General features: G+C 39.2%; 2 protein-coding genes across 2 annotated transcripts; both read right to left on the reverse strand.

Moving 5' to 3' along the window:
* Nucleotides 1-3,969: 3,969 nt before the first annotated feature.
* Nucleotides 3,970-13,774, reverse strand: unc93b1 (unc-93 homolog B1, TLR signaling regulator). The gene is given in 14 exon segments (XM_055041280.1): nucleotides 3,970-5,263; nucleotides 5,266-5,440; nucleotides 6,319-6,441; nucleotides 6,525-6,646; nucleotides 7,123-7,396; nucleotides 7,491-7,673; nucleotides 8,364-8,488; nucleotides 9,825-9,918; nucleotides 10,046-10,175; nucleotides 10,891-11,052; nucleotides 11,138-11,291; nucleotides 11,464-11,605; nucleotides 11,688-11,792; nucleotides 13,494-13,774. Coding segments are annotated over 13 exon segments (1,980 nt in total). The 5' UTR covers nucleotides 13,494-13,774; the 3' UTR covers nucleotides 3,970-5,072.
* Nucleotides 13,775-15,016: 1,242 nt separating this feature from the next.
* timm10 (translocase of inner mitochondrial membrane 10 homolog (yeast)) lies at nucleotides 15,017-19,310 on the reverse strand. The gene is made up of 2 exons (XM_055041298.1): nucleotides 19,096-19,310; nucleotides 15,017-16,611 (listed from the first exon to the last, which is right to left on the reverse strand). The coding sequence occupies exons 1-2, from the start codon at nucleotides 19,164-19,166 to the stop codon at nucleotides 16,416-16,418; spliced, it is 267 nt and encodes an 88-aa protein (XP_054897273.1). The 5' UTR covers nucleotides 19,167-19,310; the 3' UTR covers nucleotides 15,017-16,415.
* Nucleotides 19,311-19,431: the final 121 nt, after the last annotated feature.

The following is a 19,431-nucleotide window of genomic DNA, read 5'->3' on the forward strand; positions in this document are numbered from 1 at the left end:
TGTTTAATCCTACAGCTTACCCATCGTGTGATGGCTGTTTTTTCCTGTACAATAATGCACTGTGTTGCAAAACTGTTTCATTTGTCCTAGTTTTAACTTTATTTTTTGTCAGTATCTGCCGCTTTGCTTCGACTCCTCAACAAACAGAAAACATTTTCAGTTCTAAGAGAGATTCTGCTGTCAAAGCTCGTACAGGAGTGGAGGTGAGGGGGGAAATCTGCTCATGCAAAACAAAAACCACTCAGGGGAGAAGACACATAAAATATGTATTCATACATACAGTGGAGTCAACAAGTTTAGTCATTCAGGGAATACAGTTTTTTGAATTTCGATTTCACTGGTGATGGTATCTTTCACACAGACCCAGCACCTCCAAACAGCCTGAACAAGTGGCTTAAGATGAAGGATAGATGTTATATATTTCTAAAAATAATCTGAAAAGATGTCAGTCAGGATGGAGTGTCAGAGCCACGGGGGAGACTAACATGCCTGAGGCTCCCACTGCCAGACACCAAAGATCCAGTCCATGAGACGCGGCAGGCTGTGAGGAGCCTCGTATCGAGACCGGCAGCAGGTTGGACTTGAGCAAAACAACCCCTGAGCTCCACCTCAGTTTGGTTCAGAGGGCTTTGGACCAGGACCACCACACGAACCATGTGGAATCTAGCAGCTGCCTCCCAAGCCCACCCATTGTTTCTTTGTATTAAGGAAACAAGTTAAACTTTCTCTAACTTGTTTTTGTACAAGTTAAACAAAGTTTACGCTGAGCAGATAAACAGTGTGGACATGCAGGACTGTGTTTTGACATTTTGCACAGAATTTCACATAATATTAATGCACATTGTCACCTCGGTATTGAGACACAACGATATCAGAGTCTGAACAATAAAACTTAAAGCTCGCCGTGAAATATGAGGAGCCATCAGAAGAAAGTGGAAGAACGTGTTACCAAGCATGTACAAGTTTAGGGGCCACTGTGGATGAATCTTATTCTGTTACACATAGAGACTTTTGAGTAGACATCTGATCATTCAAAAAGATATTATAAAAGATATTATAAAGATATTATAAACACCTGATGCATGTAGAAGAAAAAGGAAACATAAATAAATAAGCTTCTTTCTCAGTTGTTTTGTTGTTCTATGTACTGACAACACAAAGAGTTGGACTAGTATTCTTAAGAGAAAAGAAGAACAATTTAGCTTCTCATTTTTAAAGACTAATTTATGTACTATATTTCTGCGGCTCATCACAGCAGACAGGCTTATTAAAACAAAAAGGCCCCAGGAGCATCCTTCAGTAAACTCTTTATTCAGCTGTGGATTCATGCAATAAACATCTGCTTAATGAGCGTTTCTCGCATTGCGAACGGTCATGAATCCTGTCTCCGAGCGAAACTAATTAACTTTCATGGCTGCACACAAAACGGAGGCAGGTATCTCCAGAGTAACTTAAACAATTTTTGATTCGGAAAAGTTATCCAAGAGTGAATATTATAATAATAATAATATTACTATGAAGCAAAAACAGATCATTTCTATTTAGCATAATCTTCCACCTTCCCTGATCTTGTGCTCATGGCTTCTTTTTTTTTTTTACACATGTACTGATAATTACTTTTAAATAGATTGTTTTGTGTTTAATTTATGGTTTGAGTAACCGTGATATCACTTGTTGCTCCTCTCTGTCTCTTGTCTCTCTTACAGAGAGTTAATTTCAAACTCCCTAAAGAATAAGACAAACTTATTCTTTGAGTTTATTTTAGGTGAGAGCAGCCGTCAACCATCTGATCCACTATTCTTGATTAAACCTTGATTAAACTCTCATTTCTGCTGAACTGTCCTCGTTAAGTGAATGCTGGTTTTTTGAACATACTCTGAAAGTTGATTCAAGGAATCATTTTTGTTTTGTTCTTTACTTGCTGTTCTACAGAGTTTCCATGGAGCTGCATGTTTGATTTATTTTTTGTTGTTGTTGTTGTTTTACCACTTGATTTTAGAAGAAGGTGGTTAGAAAATACAATGCACATCTTGTAAGACAAACTTAATCACCTTCATCTATTTTAATCTCCTGCTTCAGTGTATGCAGAAAAGAAATATCAGTGGAGACAACAGCAACTATATATTATTGCAAAAGTCAAATATATGGGGAACAGTGCAATGTTTCTCAGTTCACCAAAATATGTGTTGTGCATAATAGTTAATATGCCATAGAATATAGATAACATGTTCAGGTATAAATTCATTCTCAAAGTGACCAAGAAATGTAAAACCAGCCAACCAAATGAAAATAAAATGTGTTTTGTTTTGTTTTTTTAATCCAGCCAAAAATGTTTCCACACAGAAGCAGGACCTCGCTTGGAGTGGCTCAGATTCATCATTGGAAGCACCTGCGCTTCGCTGCAATGACATTGAAAAATCTCCCGCAGAACAAAACATTTCTATAAGACCAAACAGCAGGTCTAAAAAAACACACATGCCAACCCGTCGTCATTAGCAGGATATTTCTGCACTCCAGATATTTTCCTGTCACAGCAGGAAAGATTCAGGCCTCATGAAGGACGTTAACAATAAATCTGCTCTACTTCAACCCTCAGAATGTGATGACGGCATTACAAAGAATAAGCACAATATCTGGACCAAAGCTGCAAATTAATGTTATTATCTTCCCTCGGTGATTTTCTTCCTGTGACAGGTCAGGCTTTCATCTGGGAGAAGGGAGGCCATTAAGGTATAATCACACAGCCACACAAAGCTGTTTCTGCATCACGGGAAAAACTGAAACTGCACTTTTTGAATGAAAACTTTGAACACTTCAATAGTTGGATAGGTAAATACAGGTGCACTTTATCAGACTTAACCCAGTGATATGCTTTAGATGCCCCTGCAGCATTTGAAAACCCTGCAGTTCAGTGTCTGTTTAATTGTGAAAAAGCAATGAGGGGGACATTCTTTTTGCTCCAATAATAAAAGTGAACACACAAACGCATGCCATTCATCCATCCGTCATCTAGACCAGCTTGTCCTGGCTGGGTCGCACAGACCCTGGTGCCTGTCTCTAACAGACATCGATGAAAGATCCATCGCAACACACACATACACACATTCAGACATATGTGTAATTATTAATATAACAGTTTGGATTGTGAGAGGTGAGAACCCTCACATTCAAAGGGAGAAGAGACAAACTCCACAAAGAGAAACCCCAGACTGGGATTTGAACCCAGGACCTTCATGCAGGAGGACCACTGCAGCACTGTCACACTCTAAAAACACAAAATCAAGTATTTGTTGTCTACTCCCTAGTGCAAATATCTTAGTACAATTAACTTTTTAGGGTAATATAGACGCTTGTTTTAAGTCAACAATTTCTTAATATTGGTGGAAAAGTACAAGTGATAAATTAAATAATCTGCCAGTGGAACAAAAGATTTTTCTGTAAGTTAAAATGTCTTTTATTGTGTTTTTTCGATGCCACAACCTCACTGCTGTTCTAATCAGGAGTTTGAGTTCTCTTTTTACAGTGTCTTTGGAAATACAATGTTTTCTATAGTTCAACACAAAAATCTGCAGCTGAACTTATTTGCTGGATTTAAACACCCAGCTGTTTGTTTGCTTGGTGTAGACAAATCATTGCATTTTTGAAAATAAGAGTAGCTTCATTGATATATTTTTGCAGATTTTATGAAATTTTCAATGGCAATAAAAGCTGCACAGACACTGCTAACTCAACAGCCATCCGTCTTGGTTCACCTCTGCAACTGCTGAATACTGAGCTGTATTAAATCTAAGCACACGTTCATATTCTGTTATCCTTCAGAAAAGCAGATTTACAGCCACCCTGCCGTCCTAGTCTTAATGCAAAACAGAAGTTAAAACCACAAAAAAGCCGTATTCGCATTCAACAGAATAAAGCAGGCTGTCTTAAAACTGCTGTTAACACAAAGTTTTCATGCTGCTATTCAAATGATAAAATCAATTGCTATTTTTTATTATTATTATTAAAATCTGTCTCTTTCATATCTTTCTTTTACAGCCAAGATGCAACAAAAGAGTCTGCTTATCGACAGGTCTGGTAAACATGGAGCGCAAATAGAGCGGATAGAAAACTGAAAGCATTGTGCTGTAAATCGTTGCCCCATTCTACCTACTGTAGACAGAACATGTCAACAAGAAATATAGTCTCATCCAGAAACATTGAAATTACATTAAAAAACATACATTAAAGCTAAAAAAGATTTTAAAACTTTCCTTTCAACACAATTTTATAAAACACTGATATCTGGAAAACCATCATTTGTATTTTATTTTTATTTTTTTGTATCTTTAAGGTTTTATCAGACTTTAAAACTAAGTTTTTAAAGACTGTCTCCTGCCTAGAGGATCGCCTGCCTCCTCTAGGTAGGTGCTTAGCTTTATGACCAACATGCATAAAACTGTGTATGAATTTCAAGCATCTTCTAAGATACATGAGGTTAAGAAACAGAAGAGATGTGAAATTGTAGATTCAGAGTACGATCAGGCATTGGAAAGTACAGCCCTTAATATACCCCAAAATATTTATACACATGTAGAAAAATAACATTTTAACACATGAGAGAAAAAAGTCTGCTTGCCCATAAACTTATGAACATTTTTATGTTTAAAAATAAACAAAACAAAAACTGCAGTTTCTTGTTAAGGTGCTTATTAGCCGTAAAATTGTCCAAACTTCATCAACCAGAATCTTTAATGTATTTCCTTAGCATTTGATATAATAGACCAACACAAAGTAGCATAGAATTGTGAAAACTACCACTTTGTACAATCACCATGTTGGTGAAGCATGATGGTGGAAGGATCATGCTGTGGGGATGCTTTCTTTTTTCAGAAGGGGCAGTAAAACTGATCAGAGGTTGTGGGATGACGGATGGAGATAAATGTGAAGCAAAAGTGTTGGTCTGTCTCATAACACCAGAGAAATACATCAAAGTCTGTAAATGTCTAAAATGTCGAGGTGTAAGCCACTGCAATGATCTGAAAAAGGCAAAGCTGGCCGCACTAATCAGCTGTTAGGACAATCTACAGACAATTCTACCGAGATGTGACCATAATGCAGAATGTTTCGCTGAAGGCCTTCTTCCCTTTGTGCTTTAAATACAATATATAAAGGATGCCAGTTAACATTATGGCTAATAGCGCTTCCACATGTTCCTCATTCTTTCCTTTGGTCATATCTCCCTCCCCCCGACCCTCGGGGCCTCTTCTCTGGGCTCTGGGCGAATAATCCCCTCTGCTCTGGCGTCCCGGCCTTCTTCCTCCCTGTCCCCTGCTACCATCTCCTCCACAACGCGCTCATCCTCCTCCGTCCTCTCTTCCTCGTCTTCATCGTCATCCTCCTCGCTTCCCTCTGAATCTGACTCATCAGAGTTGTCCTCTTCCAGGTAACGGTAGCCTTTCACCTGAGGGTAAAAACATAAGCTTTTATTTTTACTCTCCACTTGGATGTTTTACAACCCAGCCATGATTTTTATGACCTCAGTCACTCCGGCACAGTCAGGTGAACAAGTTTTCATGTCTGTATTAGAAGGTATCAGGAGTATGAAGCAAACAGAAGGGATCAGACTTTTCCAGTCTTAATGGACTATCTCCTGAATGATTTATTTATTTAGACAGTTTAAAATCACCACCAAGCTTCTCACAACAGTTTCCTGGAGCTCTGCTCCTTTGTTCACACACATCTTTTCAACCCTGTCCTCAAATTTTGAACTAATGAGTTTGGTACTTTGTGATGACAACTCCAAAATATTGACTTTGTTGCCTTTAAGCACATTCATATCTAATATGGCTGCATGTTTAGTCTATTTGAAAGACACAACTGAGCCCAAGATCCAAGTTCATGGCAGATGTTCTGAGATGTTTCTACATTTGTTGCTGCTATTTTGTGAAGTGCGGCAGTCCCTACTGTAGCAAAGCAGCCCCACAACATGATGCCAACATGTACCCTTTTTTTTTTTTTTAATCAGGCGTTTGTTATAACTGGAATCACATTTTATGCTCTGTTCTCAGTTTGTGTTTCACACAGGAAGATCATGAGAGGTACACAGCCTCTTACTTCATTTTCCTGTGTTAAAAAGTATTAACTTCTGTTTTATTTTATTTGTTTAACGCCCTGAGGCAAACATGAGGAAACTGAACACAAACATCAGCTTCAGTCTCCAGGACGAACTCATCTGGATTCTCACTACTGCAGATAAGATTTCAACTGCTTCTAACTTTTATTTGAGAAAATCTGTGCTTTCCCTGTAAGTGGCTGTACATGCACAGAGAGACGGCTCACCTTGTGTCTTGGCCGAGGGATGCGAGGCATTCTGGGCTTCACTTTCTGTGCCACGCGGCGCTCCATCACCCAATAGCAGTAGCACGCCAGTAACAAAGTAGCCAGCAAGATGGACAGTTTAGCCTAAGAGGACAAAAGATTTTTAAAAATAACATATATTAGCATAAAGGATTACATCCAGGAAAAAACTATTAACTAAAATGTACCCTCATGGGCATCTGGGACCAGAGGTAGACAACAAAGATGGCGGTGGCCTGCCACCAGTGGTAGATGGTGTAGACGAAATCCAGGCGCTCTTTCTCCTCAGCGTACAGAAGGCCGACAACGGCTGGGACACACAGAGACGATTATATGAGAAAAAACATTTTAAGAGCAACACAAGAATTCAAAATCCTTTTTAAGAAGCATCCATATTAATATTGATTAAAAATGTTAGGAGTGTATTAGTATTTTTTAATGTTAACCTGTTTAATATTCCTAATATTATTAAAAACGCAAAACCAAATGATCTGCAGTGAAAGAGTTGCTGTGCTGTGACTAGGGCCGCAACTAACAATTATTTTATTTGATTATTCTATCAGTTATTCTCATGATTAATCAATTAATTGGACAAAAAAACAAGAACATTCTACAGATTTTTTATTTAACCACTTAACTCTTTTTTTTATACAATATTAGTAAGAAAATAAATGTAGGATGAAGCTAGAAACAGACAAACAGCTAGATAAATAGAAATAGTTTCAGTCATCGATTAATCGTTTCAGCCCTAGTTGTGACGTCAGCTGGATGACCACAGATACTCACTGCTGACCCCTGTCTTGTTCAGGGCGCTGCCGAGTCCCCACAGCACCACGATCACCAGCAGGGGACCCAGGTACTCCGGTGAGTTTGGCTTAACAGTCAGAGCGAGGAGAGCCACCAGCAGGACTCCGTGCACCGCAGCGCCCCCCATCAGACACACCCATCGTGGGAGGCGCAGGAGGCTGAGAGAGAGGAGGGAGAACACGGAGCAGGAGAGGCCGTAGACCAGAATGAGGAGCCAAAGGGTTTTTATGCCCAGAATGCAGACGCCATAGGACTGTGGGGAGGAAAGATAATTATGCCATTTATTACGACCAAGCCTGGATGTAACTGACAGGTCACTGTAGAAAGTCAGAGCGTTAGTTCAGTACCAGTGAGAACCCGCTGATGATAAACAGCATCTCCAGTCCGCTGTAGATGAAGAAGGGGCAGAGCAGCCGCAGGCGGTAATCCCGCAGGTGCTTGAAGGGCAGCTGGAAGATGTTCCCCCAGCCGATGCTGCGAAGGTCAATCTCCTCTGTTGGCCGGTAGGCGGGGCCACACAGCAGCAGGAACTGTGGGAAGAAAACACACTGATTATAGATCATGCTGAGTGAAGATAATACTGAGTAACATAAATATTCTCCGCATCACAAGGAGTTTGGACGGTTTGGGAAACCAGTCATGGCAGCTATGGTCACTAAAGGCCCTACAATGTTATTCAGAGAACTCCTCATGGAGTTAGTGGTTGCAACATGACAATATGTGAAAAGGTTCTCAAAGAATAAATACTTAAGACATTATTTCCGTTTCACAGTGAATAATTAATTTTTTTCTGATTATGTCTCATTATTCCTCTTCAGTGAGAAAGCTTGAGGTCAAATGATTGACACCTGAACAAGAAGTGACCACACACAAGACCAGCAGCTTTCAAATGACCCGTTATTGAAAATGGTGAGTAAAACAGGAAGCGGTGCTGCTGCTACACACAGTATGTAGCAACCATGCTGTCTAATGGGATCTCTACAGGAACTGAATGTAGGAACTGTATTTGACTTTTGCAGTTCATAAGATGCCGATTATGCGAGGAGTGGAGAGTAAAAAACTATATTTAATAAATAGCTGCGATTGTTCTTCAAATAATCACTCAAGTACGACTGTCAAAATCTTGAAACAGATTTTTGTAGTTAAAACGAACCACAGAAAAAAGATCAGAAGATTGATATAGAGAATAACATAAAATTGTTCTGTGGTGCATCTCTTACGACAATCATGGCGAGGAAGGCGAAACCCATCAGGATGCTCTCCACCTCGATGAGCAGCATGGAGCGGGGCAGGTTTTTCAGAACGGTGCTGTTGAAGCCCGGGATGATGCCTTTGATTGCAGCACCTGAACGTCGGATAAAAAGGCAGGTTTGATCTGTAGAAAACAGCTGCAAACATGAAGATTTACACCAAAGGTGTTTGGAAATTTCTGCTTTCAGTTTCTCAGAAATATAAATAAAGTTAGTTTCAGTGTGTGTGACAAAAAAAAGGGAAACTATCAGAGGTTGCTTTTCCAAGAGCGTTCAAGTTTATAGTTCACGTTCCGACTTTTTCTCGGATGAACTGGAGGAAAAATGAGGATCTATATGTCCATTTGAAACCAACGGCACTTCCACTTTAAGAAAATTAATCCAACTGTAGATGAGTCCCCTTAACACCAACACAACACAAACCAGTGAAGGCTTTATGGTTTGAATGAAAAACAATTTAAAGGGAAACTCCATGCAAGAACAACTGTAGGAAGAGTTGATGTGGGTTTACAGATGTTGAACTCGTCTTAAAAACCAATCTGGCTGCAAATAGCAGCAGGGTTTCAGTTCCTCATGAAAAGGTTCACTTTGGTCTGAAGGACTAAACTGTCCATTTAGCGAGGTTGATTTTTTTCATCAGTGAACAGTTTCTGTGTTGCTCTGGCCACAAGTTTAGGATCATTTTCCTACTGAAAGACCACATAACATTACAGTTTTAGTTTTTTCACAGAATTCACCAAACTTCCACCTCAGGACGTTTAGCATTTCTAACTATTCATGATGCCATTTAACAGCCTTTGAAACAAAAAACATGCCCACAGCATCACAGATTCTTCGCTGTACTTAACAGTAGAGTCCATTCCTTGGTATATTTGCCATTTTTTCCCTCTTTTTTTGTTCCAATTGTAAATATATGCAACTTTGAAGAAGTAGCTGCCATGCAGCCATTTTCTAATTTATGAACCTCAACACTTGACATGTTATATTTTCTTTTCCTTTTCTAAGTAGTAACCAAAACAAAAATGGACCACTAGGTTACATGATACCTACAGCCCAAGTGAGCAGAATAAAGTCTGGTGAGATGAAATTATGAATATGAATTCTTTTTTTTTTTTACACATCAAACCCAGGAATGCTAATAAGTGTGGAGGATGATGTAGCATGTTTAACACTAAACCTATAGGTGATGAAATGAATGTTATAACTTGATAAAGTGCCTTAAGCTATTTTTTTTTGTCCGTGTGTTACACTCTCTGGCTGGAGTTTTGTTTCTGCTAAAACATAATCAAATGCAAATAATCTGACCAGACACAACTATTCTCAGACTGTTGTGTCTGAGAATAAAAATAAATAAATAAAAAATACTTTTTAAAAATGTCTTCAGTAAAGTGCTTTACTGATCTGTCCCCAGTCAAAACGAGACGTGTTTACCACATGTTTTCACGTTGCACAGAACGTGAGGGTTCTCATGCAGGTGTTCATGGAGGACGAGACGCATGGGGAACTCGGCGAAGACGAAGCTCAGCTAACATGGAAGAAAATACAACAAAAACATTTACGTTGATTCTCTCTTCATGTTCAGCATTGGTTTTTCACAACATGATGCACAAGTGGAAAACGGTTGCAGAGCAGCGGCGAAGGTGCAGACTCACATTGAAGATGACGTAGAAAATGGACTGGAAGGTGATGATGTAGCTGTAGCAGGCCCCCTTTGGAAGCTTCCTCTGCTCCTGGACATGCTCCTCCTTGTAGTTGACGTATTCATAGTACTGCTGGGCCATCCTGCAGGAGGGAAGGGGAGTGTGTGGCACAATGAGCTCTAAGACAAAAAAAAGCAGCTGACATTTATTTAAAAACAAACATTTAAAATGCAAACACAAACGACAACACAGACTCCGCAATTTAAAACCATAAACACCTCATGAAATTGATTCCAAAATAGTGGGAGTCAGCAATAAGGGCATAACTTGTCAGTTCCTTCACACTGCTTCTCTTTTAAACTAAAATGGTGTAAAGCTGTGTTCATTTTTAGATCTGCAGTGAAGCAGCTCCTCATACTGACACCTTGCAAGGTAAGTTCAACGATGTCCTGGAGGCTTCCTGTTCATGTTTTTTGTTCACCCCTTTATATATAACATCATCGTGCTCAGCAGTTTGATTTTTGTAGGTCCTGCCACTGACAAAGGCCTCTAGTTAAAGTAAAAGTATGTCTATGCTGTATTTTGTAGAATTCACAAAATAGTGAATAATGGTTGCTATCTGACCAGGTGACTTCCAGAGCATGAGGCAGGAGGTATAATGATGTGATTTGTTTGTTTGTTGGTAATTTATTTGCTTCCCTAGTTTCTCTAGTAGGTGCTATTTTATGGACACTTGTATCTCAAATTAACTGCAAATAACCAAAATGTGACAAAGATTATTCACTAAGCAGAAATACTGTGCTTATATTCAAAAGGGATCAGCAAAAATGTGTCTTCTTTGGCGCTTTGCGCCTCACCTTGTTATGTAACTTCCCAGAGAAGCCCAAAAAGGCACAATGGCCACACCAATGGCTACAGCTGAAGGAACTAATGTGTAGTACCGCTCCCAGTAATTGGTTGAGACAAATAGTGCATAGATTCCTGAGGCCAGAAACATCATCCACTTAGTGCCAAGAAACCTGAGAAAGAGATGAAACGTGTGAAAAAGACTCATCAGATAAAAGGAAAGGGATTCATGTTTACTTTATGACTGTGTGACTCTACCTGATGAGTACTGGGGTGTAAAGGAGGCCGATAATCGGGGTCACGTTGATACCCATCAGCATCTTCCGGTCGATGTCCTCAAGACCAAGGTTGCTGTATTTCACCTCACGGTAGGTCATGTCGTAATGAAGAGTTAGCTGCATCTGTAAAAGGCCTGGAGAAAAAAAAAACAGGATTATATAAACACAGCTTACTCTCCTCTATATGTCAGTGTTTTTATCTCTTTTCTCTGTTGAGATTCCAACACATCTTTCCAAAATTCCAAACGCCTCCAAACTCAGATTTCCAGACATTTCTGTCCTTTGGCTGGATGGATAGAAGCTCACCCATATAAACACTGTACACAGTCATGGCTCCAAAGCTGCTGGCAACAACATTCTTGATGACTCCCAGCCTCTTTCTTCTGTAGTACTTCCTTTCTTCCTCCTCCTCATTGTACTGTGCCTGCGGGCCCAGAAAGTCCTCCATCTGAGCAGAAAAAAGGAAGTTACGTCAGCAGCCGTTTACGTCAAGAAAGAATCATCTTTTACTGATCCTAATCAGAGCTCACCTCTCCCTCTTGCCCCACATCCAGCAGTTCATTCACGCCACCATGGGGAGGCGCTACAACCTGCTCACCATCCTCAACAAGCTGTTCTCCCTCAGCTGCCTCCATCTGGTGACCAAAAGAGGGCAGCACACAAGATTCAAGACTGAAAGAAATTGTACTTAACAGTTTGTTGAAATAACAATATCTTTAATGATTTGAGGCACATATATGCATTATGTAGTGTGCTAATGTTTGTAGGTTTTAATAGCTGTTTTTTCTTTCATTCTGTACCACACTACACCAATATTTTGTTAATAATTAATTAACAAAATAAATAATCTGTTATTCATTATAACAGTCCTATCACTACACAAGTTACTAATATGACTAATTATACCTGGAGTTTAGATTAGTTCTAAATTAAGAAAAACAAAGTGATGGAAATTTTAAAAAATGGCCTAATTAAACACAAGGTATCAAAGATTATTTGATATGTTTTAAAAAATAAACAGAGCAAAAACAATTATTATTTGAAAGCAACAGCCTTTTTAACAATGTACCTTCCAATTATTACGACCATCATTCATCCTGTCAGATGTTTCCATTTTATTATTATTGAGTTTTTTTCTTATTTGTCCCTATATTTGTGTTTTGTTTGAATGTTAGCCTTATTATTTGCATGTGGATTAGTTTGTTTTCTTTTTCCAACTTATTTTAGCCTACCATTTTTTAAACATAACGGCTTTCCTGGAGTACATTAATAGCAATGGGAATTTCTCCTTTCTTTGAATTGATTTTTAAATAAGTAAGGAAAAACTCAGTGGTTTCAGGTTTCTAAATGCAATCTGAGGGGCTTTTTTATTTTCCAGTTGCTTTTCACGCAAATAGTCAATCAAAACAAAGTAATTTATTAACACAGTGGTGGCAGTATCATGATGTGGTAATAGGTTTAATTTTCTCATATCCGTTTATTTTATTTTATTTTTTTTGCACAACTAAATACAAATAATGTCTTTATGCTCTTCCTTTGTGCTGGTTCATTAGATAAATCTCAATAAAATACATTCAGATTTATGAATATAATAATATATAATAAATGTGAAAATTAGTGTGAATATTTTTGGCATGCGCTGTGCAATTTTACCACATATTCAGGAGAAAACTTGAGATCAGAAATCAACACCATCATGCGTCAGTGATCCATGATGAAATTAACATTTGCCAATTTAACAATCAGTAAAACTTTGTGACTTTTTAAAAATAAAAATCAGATACATATCCATCGGTTTGATAATCAAAATTATTACATGCATTCGGAAATTTAAAGTAAAATAAGCCATGAAGATCTTGAAAACTGGATCAGTGCACAAGCGACCAGCTTTGCGCTTTAGGAACTGACTTTAAAGTTTATGAGGAAGTGATGACCAAACTCTTTTCAAAGGTCCCGGAGGCCTGAAGTCTTTAAAACAATTTAAAAGTAGGCTATATAGTAGCCTATTTAAAAGTAGGCTATATAACTAAATAAATGTGCACAGTTTCAAATGATTGTCAACAAAAATGCTCTCGTCTTTTTTTTTCTTCAGGTGTACAAGTGTTTTCTCTTGTGCCAGAACTATTTCTCTCGGAAACAAAGTTCTAAAATGTTTTATAAACACGTTTGTTGACCATTAATAAATGGAGTCATAATGGACCACTAGTTAGTACCAGGGCAGCTGGTTCTGTGGCGCACGAAACGACCCATTCCAAACCTGCTCCACCCCGCAGGCCGAGGCATGTTTTCCAGCGTCTTTGTTTTATTATCTAAGAAAACAGTGAAAATTGACTCACCACGTCGGTCTCAGGACTCTGTTGCAGAATGAACGAAGCGTCCACCTGCCAGACAGAGACATGCGGACACCTCCTCTCTCTCTCTCTCTCTCTCTCTCTCTCTCTCTCTGTCTCTCTCTCTTTCTCTCTCTCTTTCTGTCTCTCTCTCTCTCTGTCTCTCTGTCTCTCTCTCTGTCTCTAGTCTCAGTTTGTTTGTTGGTTCCCGTTTCCGAGGCGCAGCCTTGCGAGTATAAATAAAAAGTTTCACGGGGGAAACGAAAGTTTGCGCTCTCACTTCCTCACCGCTGCTGCGTCTCGGTTTGTCTTAAAGGTACAGGCACATTCGTATTGAGGAAGCCCCGCCTACTCTCTCACTGCAACGCACCGGTGGACTTTTGTTTACCTCCCAGAGAAGCTGGATCCTTCCCATTTACAGACTACTGGTGCATCTCAAAAAATTAGAAGATGATCAACAAATTCATGTGCGATCTGTAAATAACGTGTGCATCGCGTAGATGGATTACACAAAGTATAATCTGATCATGTTTGTTAGTGTTGTAATGCCTTAAAGATAATTTTAAAATGACATAAAATGCTTTTTAATATTTGGGTGAGGCTCCGGTTGCATCAGTGCAGGGCTGGAGATGCCTAACCTGTAGTGCTCTTCAGGTGTTAAGGAAGCAGTTTGCTTTATTTGACCTTCAGCTCATTTCCTCTGAGGTGAAGGTCATGCAGTAGTACTTTTCGCAGGCAACAGGAAAGTCCTGGTGGAAAATGAAGTCAGCATCTCCACAAAACTTGTCAAAATTCCTTCACTGAAAATAATATGTGAGCATATGTGAACCAGCAGGTGACACGAGTTATCACAGGCTAAAAGATTTCCCTGGACCGCAAGCAACTTGGATTCTGTGCCTGTCTGCTCTTCTTCCAGACTCTGGGTCCTTGATTTCAAAATGAAAAGCAAAAAAATGGCTTTCCTCTGAAAAGAACTGGACCAAATCCAACTGCGGCCTAAACCTCATCAATCTCTACCTCTGGAACGGGCTTTGAGTCACAACCCATTCAGTGCTGTTTCTTATGCACCTTTTTATGCCCTTTCTATGTTTTTCTTCCACTAAGTTTTTTTAATAATACGGTATATAGTCAGGAAGAAGTGGATACAGTCACTCGTCCGTTTGCTGTATTTAGCCCACGTTAGTGAATGAGTGTACGCAAGACAAAAAGTTGTGGCGTTTGTGTTCACTATGAAAAAAACATCATGACTGACAATTTGCAATAAGCCAGTTTTTCATTCTTGTATAGTGATCATTGATGTATAGTGATTTCCTTTGCTCATATGTGACATTCTGACTATGAGAGGAAAGTGAATCAATCTTTTATTTGCTGCAAGCCATAATAATCAAACACCAATAAAAACTTGGAATATAGCCCTCTTCTTGTGATGAAAAAATATTTTCAACCACTTCTCTTATTGAAATACTGACAAATTATGTTTTTAATCATGACTGATTGAGACGCACCAAGCATGGGACAGATTCAGTTGCTCAGAAGATAAACACAGTACAGTTTTTATTGAGCGTGATTAACAACAGACCATCAGTGTGGTTTGCATATGAACAATTTTTTACTGACAAATCACTGTGGTCCACGACGAGCCAAACAAAGTCAACACAAGCGCAACAAAGAGCAAAGTCCATTTTATCTGGAAGAACCAGAGCAACAGCTGGACGTAAAAAAGAAATGATGAGCACCTATTGCATAGTGTCTTGGTTAAAAACATTTAATCTCAACCGAAACAGCCACTGTTTTCTAAATTAGTTGTAAACTTAATATAGCTTTAACTATACAGATCCTGCAAGCAGAGCCGACCCTAGAATATTTGGGGCCCTGAGCAGATCGCACCCACCGACCCAAACCCTGATATCTCTTGTCGTCTGCCTCAGTTTGATAGTGTGATGCTTTCCTGCTAAGATAATGAATGAATGAGTTCCTTGAGTCCAGAATTAATCATTTTCCATTAATTACTAAATAAATAGCAGTAAATACATTTTGTAGGCAGGTTTAGTTCAGACTTATTTATTCTGTCATCATATCTGGTGTGTGGTTGATACAGTTTGAAGTCAGGACATAGGGGCTTGAGAGCTCATGAGAAATTACAAAAAATAAAAATAATTTTTTTTAAAGTTAAATGTAAATTTAAAAAAAACCCATCTAGCTCAAATGTAAGCAAAACAAATTAAGTTGGTGGCATTAAATCATGACTGCTAACAAACATCCATCATTTGTTAGTTTTTTTAATCCCATCTTACCTTACATTGAATATTTCTTTCAATTTAATATTCAGAAATTTGGGACCCAAATACAAAAGTAAGCTCATACTAAATAAATATATTTTCAAATCTGAGATTTTGAGATTTCTATACACAAGCCCTGTTGGTGCCCCCTGCTGGTCTGGAGGATCTGGGCAGCAGCTACAGTTACTTATATCTTGGACCGGCTATGTCTGCGACCTCGTGCAATCTTATGAGTTTACATATTTTCTTGAAACACAGAAAAACAAATGAGTTCATTTCATAATCAGTAACAGATCCAGAATGGTTCTGGACCAGAGACAGCTTGAAATTAGCCATAAATCTGAACGCAAAATGTAAGCTTGCGTCCTTCCTCCCAGGACATCTGCAGTTCTCTGCAGTTCTCAGGCAAATCTGAAGAAGAAACCAAATCCAGAAAGGCTTGTGGAGGACCACTTCCCTCCATTACTTTTTCAGTGCTGCCATTTGCATCATCCTCTGATGCAATCTCATCTTAATGGACCCTCGAAACCTTTAACTTAACATTTTTGATTTACCCACCCTCTTATTAAGACATGAGTCTGTTAGATTCCACACATCCCAGCCCAAACTCTTGTATTTCTCTATACATATGCTGTTTTCTTCAAAGTCTCTATCCGCTCCCCACCGCCGCTTTCCTCATCATCTCCTCATCCTGCACGGAGAGCTCTGTGAGTTTACGTCCCAGTCTCTCGTGAAGGTCCAGGTATTTGGCCACGCAGCGGTCCAGGCACACCGACTCGCCCTTCGTCAGCTCTGCTTCCTTGTAGTGTGGTGGGACGCACTTCCTGTGGCAGGCGTTTGTCATCCTGACAATAGAAAAAGTCACATTGTTGATTTAATGTAGAAAAAAAAAAAAGAGAAGTTCTTTTATGCTCAAAATTTGTTGTCTGGTAAACCTCAACAGCACCATCTGCTGGATTTTAATTCCAATTCACTAAATGTATTAATTTGTTCAAACAGCAGGACAATAAATTTTGATGACATTTCACAAAATGATATGGCAGATGAGCACGATACCTGATGAATGGCTTGGATCAAAAAGTGCAATTTCAAACTGAAAACATAACATTTCACAAAACAACTTTTGCTTTAAACGTTCAATAATAAATCAAAACCTTTGTAAGAAGTGCTGCACATGGTGGAAACAGGACGACGCGCTGAGAAACTCAAAACGGATCATAAAACGAAGAGAGAAAGAAAATGAAAATGATCAGCAATGAGAGAAGTGTTATTTCAAAGAACCCAACAACTGAAAACAAGCAGCATGAGTCAACCAGACTACAGGAACGAATCCACGCACCCCTGTTGTGAATCAATTTAGCTGAAATAAAAAACAAACCAGCATGACTCAGGCGACTTCCGGAGAGATTTCCTTTCTTTCATTCATATTGGCCTGATTTTCACACAATCATTCAATTTGAAGAGTTTCTGTTGCCCTCATTACACCTGACGTCAGCAGGATGATTTCCACTGTGCTGTCCTGCTTCACATTGACCACATTACAGGAGATCTGGATTCATGAGTGGGTCCAGATAAAATGGAAAAATGTTGTAGATCAGGGCACAAGTATGGAAAATGTTTTGAAAACATTTTTCACTCTACAACCTTGCACCATATTGGGAATATGATATCAATCAACACTTTGCTTACAAAGCTGCACTTCCACTGTGTTGTGATCGACAGGACAAGGGAAGTTGATGCAACTCTTTCTTCATTCACATGTTGCATTAATTACACTGTGTGCATTATTGTCCCAACCGTTTGTTCCCTCAAAACAGACAAATCTGTTGTTTCATGACGAAAAGTTTCTCATTTCCGAAACGTTTAGGAGATAAATACTTGAGTTTCCATCACAGTCACATGAAAGCATTGTCTGAAATAAAACTTTTCAGCTGCATTGTTTTTGTACGCATGGAAGAACCAATCCTGTTAAATTCATTTTGCAGGTTATTACCCCCTCAGAGTGATCATCTTGTGTTTTTTTTTTTTTTTTTAAGCATCAATAATATCTTCAAGTTAATCCATGTTCATCATGCAAACAGCCTTTAATCTAGAGTTAAATCTGTCTCCAGTCAGTTTTAATTTAACTCCCCGTTTGGACATGGATTAGCTCTAGATTTGTCTCAAGAAATCTGTCGATTTGATTTCAGGAAACATATTAAAGCTAAATCAGAACTAGGGTTTAGGCCCAGTATGTGAATCTGGCCCAGAATATTTTATTGATCAGATTCACTCCTCTTCTTTGTGTTTTTGCATCCTACAGTCTCAGCTGGAACATTTATATTTATTTAACACTCATAATTATCAGTTAAATAAGGAAGATATCTAAACATTCGCTTCGTGTGAGACTTGAAACTTAAAATGGCTTTTTACAGCATGTGTTGCATTGAATTGTGTCGTGCATCAACACAAAGGTCATGATATCCATTTTGCGTACACCTGTGTTCAGACTCTTTCCTTTGAGGAGAAATATTCCCGTGGCATTTATTCTTCTTTTAAAAACTGTATTTTACACCACATAACAATTTGACCCTCCAGAAATTACAACTTGAACTGGCGTGGCTTTATATAGGAGCAGACTCTAATACAATAATTTGTTTTCTGTTATGAATTTATATGTATAAAAAAATTTTAAATAAAAAATACTGTCATTTAACACATTATTGTTTTTATATTTTATTATCTTATAAGAAAACTCACCTTAAGACCAGAGCAGGATTTCAAAAAGAATGCAACACTGATCATTTATGCTCGCCTATAAATTGTGACCAAGTGGTGAGAAGAAAAGTCATAAAACTGCTGAAGTTTATTGCAAGCCACGTGGTTGTCCTTCTGGAAGAAGAGCTTCGGTCAGACGAACCAAAACTGAACTTTTGAATCCTACATGCATAAAAACTCAAAATGCACATCACCCTGAACGCACCATTCTCTCACTGAAACATGGCCGTGGCAGCATGATGCCGCGGGGATTCCGTTTAGACGCGACTGGGAGATTGTACATAATTAATGGGATTATGATGATGATGAATGGACCCTTCACGTACAGGCGGGGAGCTCCAGTGGGATGGATCAAAGGACATGCCAGTTACACTGAATCAGGGGTAAACATGCTTTAGTTATGGGTTGCACATTAGAAGATATAAAATGTACGACTTTAGAAGTTGTAGGCTGAAAGCAGTTCCAATTATTATATTTTCTAGATCGACCCAAAACACTTCAGTGATCGCCATTCACCTTATTTATGTATGTCTGTGCAACTCAGCAAGGACTCTGGTTAGCAGAGGACTTACCGGTTGTACATGTCAGCCATCATCTCCACCTCCAGCTCCGCCGCCAACTGCTGCGCCTTCATGGGGTCCATGTCTCCGTCTCCGTGCCGCTCTGCCCCGGCCTCCAACCGCAACCCACGCCGCTCCTCTGACCCTCTGCTGCGGACAGAAATCCCGGCCGCTGCTTCTCCTGTAACCTTCAAAAGCTCGCAGCTAAAACACGTGTGGAGCGTTTCCTCTCTGCCTTCCGCTGGCAAGACAGCGAAAAACCAGGGCTCCCAAAAACAGTGCGCCCCCTAGAGGCGTTGTCTCTACCCGCCGAGGAAGTGAAGGCAAAAGCCAGCCGTGAAAAGACAA

This window comes from Poeciliopsis prolifica, unplaced genomic scaffold, assembly GCF_027474105.1.
Source record: "Poeciliopsis prolifica strain line A6 unplaced genomic scaffold, Auburn_PproV2 SCAFFOLD016, whole genome shotgun sequence".
NCBI classification, from domain to species: Eukaryota; Metazoa; Chordata; class Actinopteri; order Cyprinodontiformes; family Poeciliidae; genus Poeciliopsis; species Poeciliopsis prolifica.